General features: G+C 35.5%; 1 protein-coding gene across 1 annotated transcript; it reads right to left on the minus strand.

Moving 5' to 3' along the window:
• Positions 1-4,774: 4,774 nt before the first annotated feature.
• LOC123654965 (UPF0415 protein C7orf25 homolog) lies at positions 4,775-9,486 on the minus strand. The gene is made up of 8 exons (XM_045590820.1): positions 9,178-9,486; positions 8,914-9,097; positions 8,398-8,534; positions 7,909-8,066; positions 6,966-7,177; positions 6,522-6,656; positions 5,180-5,322; positions 4,775-5,051 (listed from the first exon to the last, which is right to left on the minus strand). Exons 1-8 carry the CDS (start codon positions 9,328-9,330, stop codon positions 4,971-4,973), a joined length of 1,203 nt encoding a protein of 400 aa, XP_045446776.1. The 5' UTR covers positions 9,331-9,486; the 3' UTR covers positions 4,775-4,970.
• Positions 9,487-12,761: the final 3,275 nt, after the last annotated feature.

Genomic DNA, 12,761 nt, shown 5'->3' on the forward strand with positions numbered 1-12,761 from the left:
TCGGACCACACGGATTGGGGCACAGGAATCACAGGGGGCAGACGCTTGTCAACTTCCTCGAATCGGAGGGGCTCTTCTTGATGAACTCATTTTTTGAGAAGAAGCCCCAAAGGAGGTGGACATGGCAAAGCCCCGATACTGTGACGAGGAACGAGATAGATTTCATCATAGCGGATAAAAGGCATATATTCAGAGATGTCTCAGTGGTTAACAGGTTTAACACCGGCAGCGACCACCGGCTAGTACGGGGCACTCTGAATATATGTCTCCGAAAGGAGCGGACCCGCTTGATGAAATCTACTCTCCGACCTACGCTGCCCCAAATACTATGTGGCTCCGAGCAGTTTCAGTTGGAACTCCAAAACCGATTCGATTCGCTGGAAACTACTAGTGACGTGGACGAGATAACCGACAACGTGGTGAAGACGGTGTGTACACTGGGTCGCAGGCACTTTCCACCAACAAAGCCAACGAAGCAGTCCAAACTTTCTCCCGAAGCCTTGGATCTGATGCGGCAGAGGCGCGAGTTGCCGGCTGCTTCGCCAGAACAGAGGGCTCTTTCCAAGAGGGTACGGAAAATTATTCGCCGAGACCTCCGCTGCTCAAATACGAGAGAGGTTGCTACTCTGATTGAGCAGAATAGGGGGTCCAAAGTTTTCCAAAGACCATTGGGGAGAAGCCTTCTTGCGAAGCTTAAAACAGCAGATGGCAGAACCGTCTGCTCTCGCCCTCAGGTCCGAGAAGAGGTTGAGAATTTTTATGGACAGCTGTACTCGTCGAGCGCACGCAAGCCTGCGACTTGGGACACCGAAGATCCACGGGCACCATTGTTGCGCCATTATTCGGAGTGTATCCCGGACTTCGAAGAGGATGAGATTGGTGCAGCGCTCGGGCAGCTTAAAAACGGAAGGGCCCCGGGGGATGACGGAGTTACCACTGAACTCCTTAAAGCCGCAGGGCGACCTGTCCTGAAAGCCTTGGCAAGACTATTTAACGCCGTCATCCACCGAGGTACCACGCCGGAGGCGTGGTCCAGGAGTGTGGTGGTGCTGTTCTTTAAGAGAGGCGATAAGTCTCTGTTAAAGAATTACAGACCGATCTCACTTCTGAGCCACGTCTATAAGCTGTTTTCGAGGGTTGTTACGAATCGTCTCGCCAGAAGACTCGACGAATTCCAACCACCAGAGCAGGCTGGGTTTCGAAATGGCTACAGCACCGTGGACCACATCCATACTGTTCGGCAGATTATCCAAAAGACGGCAGAATATAATCAACCGCTGTGTATGGCATTTGTGGACTACGAGAAAGCCTTCGACTCCGTCGAGACCTGGGCTGTCCTGGACTCTCTGCAGAGATGTCATATCGACTGGCGATATATCGAGGTACTAAAATCTATGTACGACGCGGCGACGATGACCGTTCATGTCAATGACCAAAGAACAAGACCTATTTCCCTCCGGCGCGGGGTAAGACAGGGGGATGTAATATCACCGAAACTGTTTACCACTGCGCTAGAGGATGTTTTTAAGACCTTGGATTGGGGGGAACGGGGCATCAACGTCAACGGTGAATTCATCTCTCACCTTCGTTTCGCCGACGATATTGTCATCTTTGCGGAGACGCTGGATGAGTTAGGCCAAATGCTGGCCGGCCTAAACGAGTCCTCCCGACGTGTCGGTCTCTGTATGAACTTGGATAAGACGAAAGTTATGTTTAACAACCAAGTCATACCGATACCGGTATCGGTCGATGGTACCCTTCTCGAAGTTGTTCAGGATTATATTTACCTAGGCCATACTATCCAACTAGGCCGCAACAACTTCGAGAAGGAGGCCGATAGGAGGATTTGGTTGGGCTGGGCGGCGTTTGGCAGACTCCGTCGAGTCTTCACTTCGAAGATTCCGCAATGCTTGAAGACAAAAGTTTTCGAGCAATGCGTCCTGCCTGTGTTAACATACGGAGCCGAGACGTGGACACTGACCAAAGGACTGGTCCACAAGTTTAAAGTCGCTCAACGTGCAATGGAACGGGCTATGCTTGGGGTCTCTCTCAAAGACAGGATTAGAAATGAGACTATCCGCGAGAGAACGAAGGTAACCGACATAGCCCACAGAATTAGCAAGTTGAAGCGGCAGTGGGCTGGTCATCTGTGTCGCAGGACCGATGACCGTTGGAGTAGACGGGTCCTAGAGTGGAGACCGCGTCTTGGCAAACGCAGTGTGGGACGTCCTCCGGCCCGTTGGACCGACGATCTACGTAAGATTGCCGGTGTAGGCTGGATGAGGATTGCGGAAGACCGGGATGTGTGGCGCGAACTTGGGGAGGCCTATGTCCAGCAGTGGACTGCGATAGGCTGAAGTGTGTATGTGGACGGAGGAGTATGAAATTTCGCACAATTATAATTTATATAGAGAAGGTGTGCAGAACACTATTTCTTTTAAAAAAATTATGCATAAAAATATACTAAATCAATGAAAAAAAAATTACATTACCACGTATTGACACAACACGCTGTACTATTTTGTTGATTGTCAGTTTGTAGTCAAATTGAAAATTGTAAAAAGGTTCTATATTCCCATAATTTTTTGGTTTTCTTTAATTTAAATTTTTAATTATGGTTGAATTTTGCCCCCTGGGCGACCACTAGTATATATTAATATGCTAAGGTTAAGATGTTTTCCTTGCTTTTAAGAAAAAAACACCACATTTCTTCACATAAATTATATATCATTTTATAGATATAGTGCTGTGTGGCTACGGGTGCTGTGTGGCTACGGGTGCTGTGTGGCTACGGCACTAAAGAATTTAGCCACCCCCTCTCTTCCCGTGGGTGTCGTAAGAGGCGACTAAGGGATAATAAGGTTCCACAACCATCTTGGAACTTAAGAAGCCGACCGATGGCGGGATAACCATCCAACTGCTGGCTTTGAAATACACAGACCGAAGACGGGCAGCAGCGTCTTCGGTGCGACAAAGCCAGTACTGCGGTCACCAACCCGCCTGCCCAGCGTGGTGACTATGGGCAAAACACATGAGTTCACGTTATTTTTGGCGTAAACTTGTGGAGGCCTATGTCCAGCAGTGGACTGTATAGGCTGTAATGATGATGATGATTATAGATAATTGCTTGCTCTACCTGCACCAACAACTAAAAAATTTATTATTGCTTTTGTTTTTGTAAATTAATTAATTAATGATTAAAATTATATACATACTAGCTGCTGCCCGCGACGTCGTCTGCGTGAACGCTATACAGCACCAAAAATACCTACGATTATACCTTTTAAAATAACATTCATTTACCCGTTTCTTCTTTACATTTCATATCAACAGAAAAATCTCATAGATGGCGCTGCTTTAAAATTGTCTTGTCTACTTATATTCATTTAATTATGTATATCGGCTTAGTTACTTATATTGCGTGATTTTTATAGTGTGAAGCTAACTTATAGCATAGTTATTAACATAATAACAACAACATTCAAATATGCGTCGTTAGATTACATGTTGTTACAGAATGCATTGAGGAAATAAAGGTTCACTGCTCGTTCCCGGTAGGTGATAGCATGATAATATGTATCCTATATGTTGACCCGACTTCTTAATAATATTCGTGCCAAATTTAAAGTAAATCCATGCGGTACTTTTTGAGTTTATCCCGGACATACATACAGACAAACAGACAGAAATTCTAAAAACTATATTTTTGGCTTCGGTGTCGATTGTAGATCACACCCCAAGTATTCTTTTAAAAAAATATTCAATGTACAGTTTTGTCTTTCCTACCATTTTATTATATACTAGCTTACCCCGCAAACGTTGTTTTGCCATATATGTTATTAACCCCTTATAACTTAGGGGTATGAAAAATAGATGTTGGCCGGTCGAGCCGTTTCGGAGGAGTTCAATGTTTAACACCATGACACGAGAATTTTATATATTAGATATAGATATGACGGCTATAATTTTGAAACAACGTCAATATAATTGACGGTCATTAATTTTTTTGTTCAATTTCAAATCAACTCACGTACAAATCACTTTATGTAAATCACTTTTTTGTAATTTTGTAAAGTGATAATTATTATATTTATTTGGTGCGAATTATTCGCACGAGTATAGCTAGTAAGTAATAATCGAGTATTTCTTTTTTCCACCTGCTTATATATTAATATTATGACAAAAAAATATATATTCTTGTACAAGATTTTTATCGAATATAGGTTGTCCCCATTCATACTTAAACGGGACAAATTAGATCCAGAAAAGGCGTAAACGTAATAAGGAAAATGCTTAGGGTTGGCAAAAATTTAAAACAAAGTTTAGTAGTACTTTTTCATATATCTTGTACTGTACTGATGTAATACAGATTTATAGGTAAAAGTAATAGTGGAAGTTTTATTAGTATTTTTATTTTATTTTTGTTGTATGAATTACTTATGGTTTTACAGTATTGAAATGATTTATTTCTAGCCTAGCCTAGTCCTTCTAATTTATAATTTAATTGGTCAAGGATAATGGCTAAGTGACAGCGATGAATCGATATTTTCTTAACGCATATACCTACGACTATAATCCTCAATGAAAAATATGAAAAACTACAGTAAAACTGAAAGCAATCTTTTATGATTTTTGTAACGATTGTTTTTTTTTTTTTAACAAACATTGTGAACATTTGGTTTTTAAACTTGTTTTTTCTAATAAAATTCAATTAATCCATTTCTGAAAAGAACAAATCTTAGTTTTAGGATTTCTAAATTAAAATAAAACCATATTTACTACTTTTACATTTATATTACTTTGTTACTTTACTATTATCACAGCAAAGGACGATTACATTCAGCTAGAAGATAGAAACACAATTATGTAACCTTTTCATAGTTTCGTTTCAAGAGTGAAGAGTGACATATCCAATTTTGTTTTTTTTTTTAACATCTTAAAATATTTTCTTTAATGTTAGATGGAATACATCATAAAATCTTCTCAGCGGTGGATTCTTTTCCCTCGGTGAGAGCTCGTGATTCATGGATAAAGGTAGCATATGTGACTCCCTGCAAAAATTGGCTAATTATATAGTTATTAAAAGAATAAAAAAATTAAAATCGAAATAAATTTTCTGATTAAAAGCGTTTTAGGTAAAAAAAAAAAAACTGCAATTTAAATATTATTTTGTACATACCTGTTGCGCTGCGGCTCTCACAAAACCATCATTTGCAGAAACTGTTAGTGCTTTTAATCTATGACCAAAATTGAAAACTAATTTTGATCTTAATCGCACATGACCCCTTACTTTTAAATTTTGTCTTGGGTAATCATCCTCACCTAAAACAAAAACAAATTTAAGACTGTTTTAACAAGTCAATGTATAGTACATATTACATGGTCAGTCTAAATAGAGCTGAAATTATAAAATGTTTAATAAATAAAAACAAATATAACAGGAATATTTGTATTTATATATGTATTTTTTCCTGTATATTTATAAAAAAAAATATATTTAGTTATATCAGCCAGCTACCTATAACACAAGTATTAAGTTGCTTATCTTAGGTACAGACAAATGTGTATAAGATATGATTGTCACATGGTTCCAATGAGTTTAGAGCAATAAAAGTACTGCATATGCAACTGGAGGAGTGCATTTAAAGTACAGTAATTTAGAATTAAAGAGTTGTCCATAAAATACGTAAATAAGGGAAAGAATGGTCCACGAGATAAGACAAAGGGATTTATTTTATATCTTCAAAATAAAAATAAAATATTATTAATTTGTATCCTATTGTTAATGGTGCCCAGTAGCGTTGCACTGATTTCATCTATTAAATAAAATTACCGGGTTGAACTGTGGTTTAGAGGAGATTTATTGTATTAATTTAAACTAACAGTTAATGGCTATGACCTCCCCCTACAGCGTTCAGAACAAATTTTGTTTCTTAATACCATAATATAACCAAATTATAGCGCGATTTAATTAACAAGTGAGGCTCTCTTGTGTCATCATCATCCTTTCATCCTAATACAGTCCACAGCTGGACATAGTGTGTTTGCCCATAGTCACCACGCTGGGCAGGCGGGTGGTGACCACAGGCGTGGCTTTGTCGTGCCGAAGACGCTGCTGACCGTTTTCGGCCTTTGTATTTCAAAGCCAGCAGTTGAATGGTTATCCCGCCATTGGTCGGCTTATTAAGTTCCAAGGTGGTAGTGGAACTGTGTTGCCCTCTTGTAGTGAATAGAAAAATTATATAAAACTAACTATATATAAAAATGATCTTGAACACTTATTTTCAATCAAAATATCTTTTATGGGAGAGGGTATAGCTTTGGTGACGTAATATTTGTTAAGGGGTCAGTAAAAGTGTGACTTAACCTGACAAGAGAAGGGTCTAAAACTGAAAAATTCCACATGACCTATTTAATGGACGGCCCCTAATCAATTAGATAAATCTATTATTTAGTTGGCTATTCACTTCATCTCAAGTTATTACAATTTACTTATAATTGAGAAACAAAAGAAATCAAACCTCCATAACAATCTTCGTACACAGTTACTAGGTCTTTTAATTCTGCTGCACGCTTTTTTTCGAGAGGTCCACCCAATGTTTGCACTATTTTTTCGAAGTTATTCCACGCTGTTTTACAACATATTAGAGTTTTACCTAAAATAAAAGCATAATTTAGCATGTTGTAAGGATGTAGTATCGGAATTCTAATAAGGAGTCTAAATATTAAAAAAAAATTGCCTATTTTTTAATCACATTCTCAAAATTTATATATATTTTTTATTTGTACATTTTATGATTTTAGCATCTGTAGTAAAATAAGTAATTAAAACATTTGATACAAAAACAACAAAAAACGTCTATTGTAAAAAAAAAAAAAACAAGTAAGTTAGAAGATATGAATATAGTCAACTTAAATCAATTTAAAATATAAACATACATATATTTTCAAGTTTGAAGTCTCACCTGCAAATAATTTTTCTAATATAGGTTTCACAGGTCTTTCAGCTTCCCAAGCTGCTTGCTGAGTGAGGACATCTTGTTTAAAAACATAACGACAGTATCCATTTGTCATATTACTGACATATGCCATCATTGCTGTTACATCTAAGTTTAATACATTTATATCCAAATGATCCTCTATACATTGTGATACATCTTGCATTGTGACTGGGCAACTGCATAAAAAAAATATCCATTTTAAGCATAAAAGTAAATATTAAATAAACATCTCACACTAACTCCAGTCTTCTGATTGTGGGGATCCCGAAAAACACGTAAGACTAATGTCTAGACCACGAAAAACTTATAGGGGACTTACCGCAATACTCATTCTACAACTACCAATGTTTTAGGGACATAGCAGGTGCTACTGCACACATAGACACTAAATGATTTTTTTCTATTAAAACGGTCAAGAGTCTAGATAATTTTCTGTAGCTGCAGAAGCTGTATCAGGTCTTACCAAGAGATTTAGATCTTAAAAGAGCAGAAACTGTGGTTAAAAACAAGTATGTCGATAAACCACTATGTATCAGGAGTTTCAAAATAACAATTAGTTCCATATGAGTGATTGTTAAGTGACAAAAGCTTGAGGATATTCGTTTAAAGTAACATATATGTATGTATATAGTGTATGTGTATATGTATGATATATATATATGTCTATGTAAGTGTATGTGTTTATACTTGTAAGAATGTAATATATTACATTTATTTAGCTATTACGTTGTTATTTCTTGCACTGTGTTTCCCGCTATATGACACACTCTCTCATGACCATTGGTTCTCAGTTCTCAGAGATCTCTTCTAGAGATCTCTTCTAGAGATAAGTCCACCTTTGCCATCAACTTTGTGTGTAATTTTTCTGTACATTATTTTTAGTGCAATAAAGTATATAAATAAATACCTTTCAAATATTTCTTCATCATCACTAGATTCATAGGAATCATCAAAATCTTCAAAGTTCTTTGAATCTGGTAACACAGTTCCTTTTACTATAATACCCATTATTTTTAGTTTGTTAGCCAATGTCTTTTCAATTCCACTTACAAATTCAAACACAACCTATATAAATAAAAGAAAAAGACATATTGTAATGTTTTAAAAATTATTAATCATACAATAATTACTTGAAAAGTAAGTACAGCAATATTGTACAAATCTATACACTTGGCAATACACAGCTATAAGTATACTTAGGAAATTTGAGTTATCTTACAAGAGCAGTAATTGCTAATAGAGTATACCATTAACTAAATAACTATATTCTTTTTTTTTCCAAAAAAAAGACACCAATTAAAATTTAATAATAAAGATTGGATTATAACTAATGTACTTAAGTTCCTAAATTTAATAGGAATAATAAATTTGAACTATTATATTAAAAAATACTAACCTTAGGTGGTAGATACATACAAGGGTATAACTTAGCACATATTAGGTAATCCAAAGCTTGATCTAGTATTGATCGTGCACCATACGAAGACTTGCCTGTACTTAATGCTGATAATGACTTTGGATTTCTGGCTATCACTAAATTTAAAAGATTTTTTAGTAATAACAACACTAATCATATCTTAATAACACAAAAATATTAATTTGGTAATAATTTTAAGCAAATTATATGAATGTTTTAAAATTAAATTAAAAAAAGAACAGTTAAGTCAGGAAAATGCTACGTCTTACTAAATATCTTAAATTTTAAGTAAAATACCTATTTATTTGTTTAACACATTAGAAATAGAATACCTAACTACTACCTAAATTGTTATGGTACGAAATGCACCAACCCACAGTGAAGCAGCATAGTGGATAAACTCTGACCTTATTCCTAAATGGAGAAAGAGTCCTATGCCAAGCAATGGAACTTTCCAGGGTGAAATAATCAATTAAAATATCAGAAATAGCATACCTTTCGACCATGTTTTGCCTTCATCACTTATAATGTCAACTAATAGTTTGCTATCATCATTTATATGAAATATTTTACAGACGGCCACTACACCGGGTCTGATTGCACAATCAACCATAGCCCCTAAATGTCGTAAATTTGAACAAGACAACTGTTCATCTTTAACTTTCCTTGATCTTTGTAACTGTAAAAGACGTATATGATATCATTTATTTTTAATTAATTTAATTTATACCAAACTGAAATATTTACAGACATACCAACCTTTTTTAGAAAATCAACTTCTTGTAAAATTTTCCTCCTAAGTTTGAAAATTCCTTCAATATCTTGTAAATTATTCAGTTGTTCCACAAGTTTCTCTCCATACGCAATTTTTTCATCTAATTTAAACAAAAGCTCCTCCGAAGGTTGACTCATTTTGAAAGTGTCGATTATCAATTCCTGTTTATATCATAGTAATCTGTAACTATCAACAAAAACACAATAAAGACAAATTTGTAAGTGTAAACTCTGTTTTTTTTCGCTACGGACCATGTAGCATAGATGCTCCATGCTACGGACTAAATTGACACATGCAAATGTCAATTTTCGAAATAATGATACCAGCTTTATAGTAATAGTACTGTAATAAGAAACCGGTTTTATGAATCGTAATTTTTTACTTTGCCCACATAATTTTATTAATATTATTTGACGAATCTTTTAAAAATCATGGTAACTATGGAGCATCAGATTAAAAAAAAAAAAAAAAATTATTGTAATTACTCACTATACGGAGTAAATAGAACAATTATTTGTTTGTTGTTGAAGAATACGCAATAACAAGTTAGAAATTGGTCGATAGACTGTAGCTAATGCCATAAAAAACGAAAACACGTTGCTATTTTGAATACACGGCATTCGTCCATCAATCTCTGAAGTGTTCGAATGCGCCCGTTGTCGTATGCGATTTCACGTGTTATTTGTTTCCTTTTCGTTGAGTTTGTTTGTTTTGTTTTTTTTGTTACGTTGTTTTTTTTTTGTTCTTAAGTTTTGTTATTTTGTTTGAGCCATATATAATGGACGCTCAGCCTTCAACTTTGTCGCTTAAACGCGATGAAGAAAACTTTTCGCCAAGAAAAAGACAAAAGCATATTTCTTTCGCCTAAAGTGAAAAAAACGTGATAATGAACGCGTACAAATATGTATACACTGAAAAGAGAACAGAATCTCCAACCTAAACGCTGAAGAAAAACTAATGTGTTTTAAAAACTGCCGAAATTTTAAACATAGCCAGGAGGAATACAAAGTGCTCAAGGAGAATGAGAATTTGAGCGTTCCAAAAGTTGCACATAAGGCACATTATATAAACTGGTACCTCCGCTACCACTGCCACCCTTCGGAACCCCATGGTTATGCAGATATTATGGAGATATCCATGGTTAAAGTTTTGAGATTAGAAGAAGAATTCCGCAGCTTTCACACGTTTATTTCACATTTCACATGTTATTTTCGAACAGGAGTACGTAAAACTGATCTCGACTGCGAGATCAATAAACGATACGAACTGACATAAATGACATACGACCACTTTCAATATTCTATCTATCTCTGAATTTGCTTACTAGAGATATAATTTTGACGTGAGCTCCATAGAAATTGCGTCAAAAATCTATCGCTAAGAGGCAAAACCAGAGATAGATTGACTATTGAAAGAGCCGTATAGAAAACATAGACTGAGATAGATAGATCTCCATAACCATTGGTTTCCGAACGATGGCAATGTTACCTAGTATAGCTAGCATTATAGGTATTTAAATATTATGCAATTACAATAATAAAAAAAAAAATATTTGATCACTCAATTTTATAAATGTACATACCCGTTTGAAGTTGATTTTCTAACTGATATTTTAAAAAAAACCTTTACGTTGAATACTTTTTAATTCATAAATTATGATTAGTTCAATTGATGAAAGAGCTTTAAAAAAAACAATTTTTTGTATTTGAAATTATTTTACTGTTAATCAGTATTTACTTTTAGAAGTATTATTTTTTATAGAAGTTTAAAACTTTAAATAGATATTATTATTTTGAATAGACGAAGAAAAATTAGATTTTGTATTATATAGTAGTTTATTAATATATTGTCGATATTATTATTTACAAAGTCGATATTTATCATTATTGTTTTGTATAGCCACAGAGTACAGTAAGTATACCGGGATTGTACCTATAGCTCGGCTCTTTTTTGCCAAATCAAACCTTGCTTTATGTTTCTGTAAGTATTACTATACTCTGTGGCTTCATGGCTTGGCGCATGGGCTTGGCGCAAGAGTATGAACAAGTATGAATATGAAACGGTGACAGCGGGTAATAAAAAATTGTACATGTGGCAATACTAAGTAGTATAATAATAAAGGGGCCTACTCAAAGCACTGCCTGCAGGGCCCTGCTTGCAGTGCCACTGCCGATCGTATTGTATGTATGCATGCAGGGCCGATATTTTAATTGTTCACCCTGTCGCAGGGCCGCAGTGTCGTTCTGCCAGCCCGACACACGATCTCCCCACTCCGTAAACTGCAATCAGGGACATGTGTAGCTCGGTCGGGCCGATTTAGACCACCATTTTGTTTACGTCGGTACATTGCGACGTTTGTCTACTCTATTTGACCTGGGGTTTGTCTTGTCAGTGGTTGTCATTTAGCAATTAATCAGTTAGTTGGTGGTTAGTTGGTTTGGTTTTATTATATTATTTGTTTGGCTCTGTTTTCTTCAAGAAAAATGAGCCAGCGAGAAAAAGACGTGTGGAGGGACGTAATCTAATTGTATAGGGATTTGCCATGTCTTTGGAAAACTAACCACGATCATTATCATAACAAAGATATGAGGTCGCAGGCTATGTCGCTTTTACATGAAAAATATAAAACTTTTTTACACCAGTGCTTCCTTTTTTTCTTTTGAACGCTACAAGTACTCAATACAGTCAAACCCAATGCTATTTTTTGGTGTTTGAATAATGTAGGAGCCATTTATAAAAACTGACGAATTTAGGCAAGGACAAAGAGAACACAAGTGAACACGACAACGTATGCCGCGTAAATGATTTGCAGTGCTTTGTGGAGCAACATCCTCTGCGGCAGTAACTGCAAGCAGGGCCCTGCAGGCAGTGCTTTGAGTAGGCCCCTTTTGAGTAGGCCCCTTTAGACAGGTGTACGCTGCACGTGCGCATAGACAATGATGCGAAGCCAAAAAATTGCGGATATTCGTAATAAAAAAGATACTAATCGATAGATTTTCAATAGCTCAATTCAACTACGTTGTCCTTTTAAATTGCTCACCTCAAATTATTTAATTAAAAATCAAAAAACTCGTTGAAAAATATTCTTTTATCAATATTTTCAAACTCCTATATCTTTTGATGTATACAATATTTTAAATTGCTCACACAAATTTAACGTTTATATCATAAGACAAGGTGAGCGCTGCGGATTTCTTAGAAAAATTCTAAAAAAAAAAAATAACAAAATTAAAGAATCGACTGTTAGGCGATACGAAGTTCGCGGGGTCAGCTAGTTTGTAATAAAAAAAATACTAGTAGTTCTTTAACACTTTGACCAATTTAAAATATTGTATACATCAAAAGATATAGGAGTTTGAAAATATTGATAAAAGAATTTTTTTCAACGACTTTTTTGATTTTTAATTAAATAATTTGAGGTGAGCAATTAAAAAGGCAACGAAGTTGAATTGAGCTATTGAAAATGTATCGATTAGTATTTTTTTTTTTTTACAAATATCATTATTTTATTTGTTCAAACAATTTATATTTATTTAAAAATTAAGGAAAGTGGAGCTGTTCCAAACTG

Source organism: Melitaea cinxia, chromosome 7 (genome assembly GCF_905220565.1).
Source record: "Melitaea cinxia chromosome 7, ilMelCinx1.1, whole genome shotgun sequence".
In the NCBI taxonomy this organism is placed as follows: Eukaryota; Metazoa; Arthropoda; class Insecta; order Lepidoptera; family Nymphalidae; genus Melitaea; species Melitaea cinxia.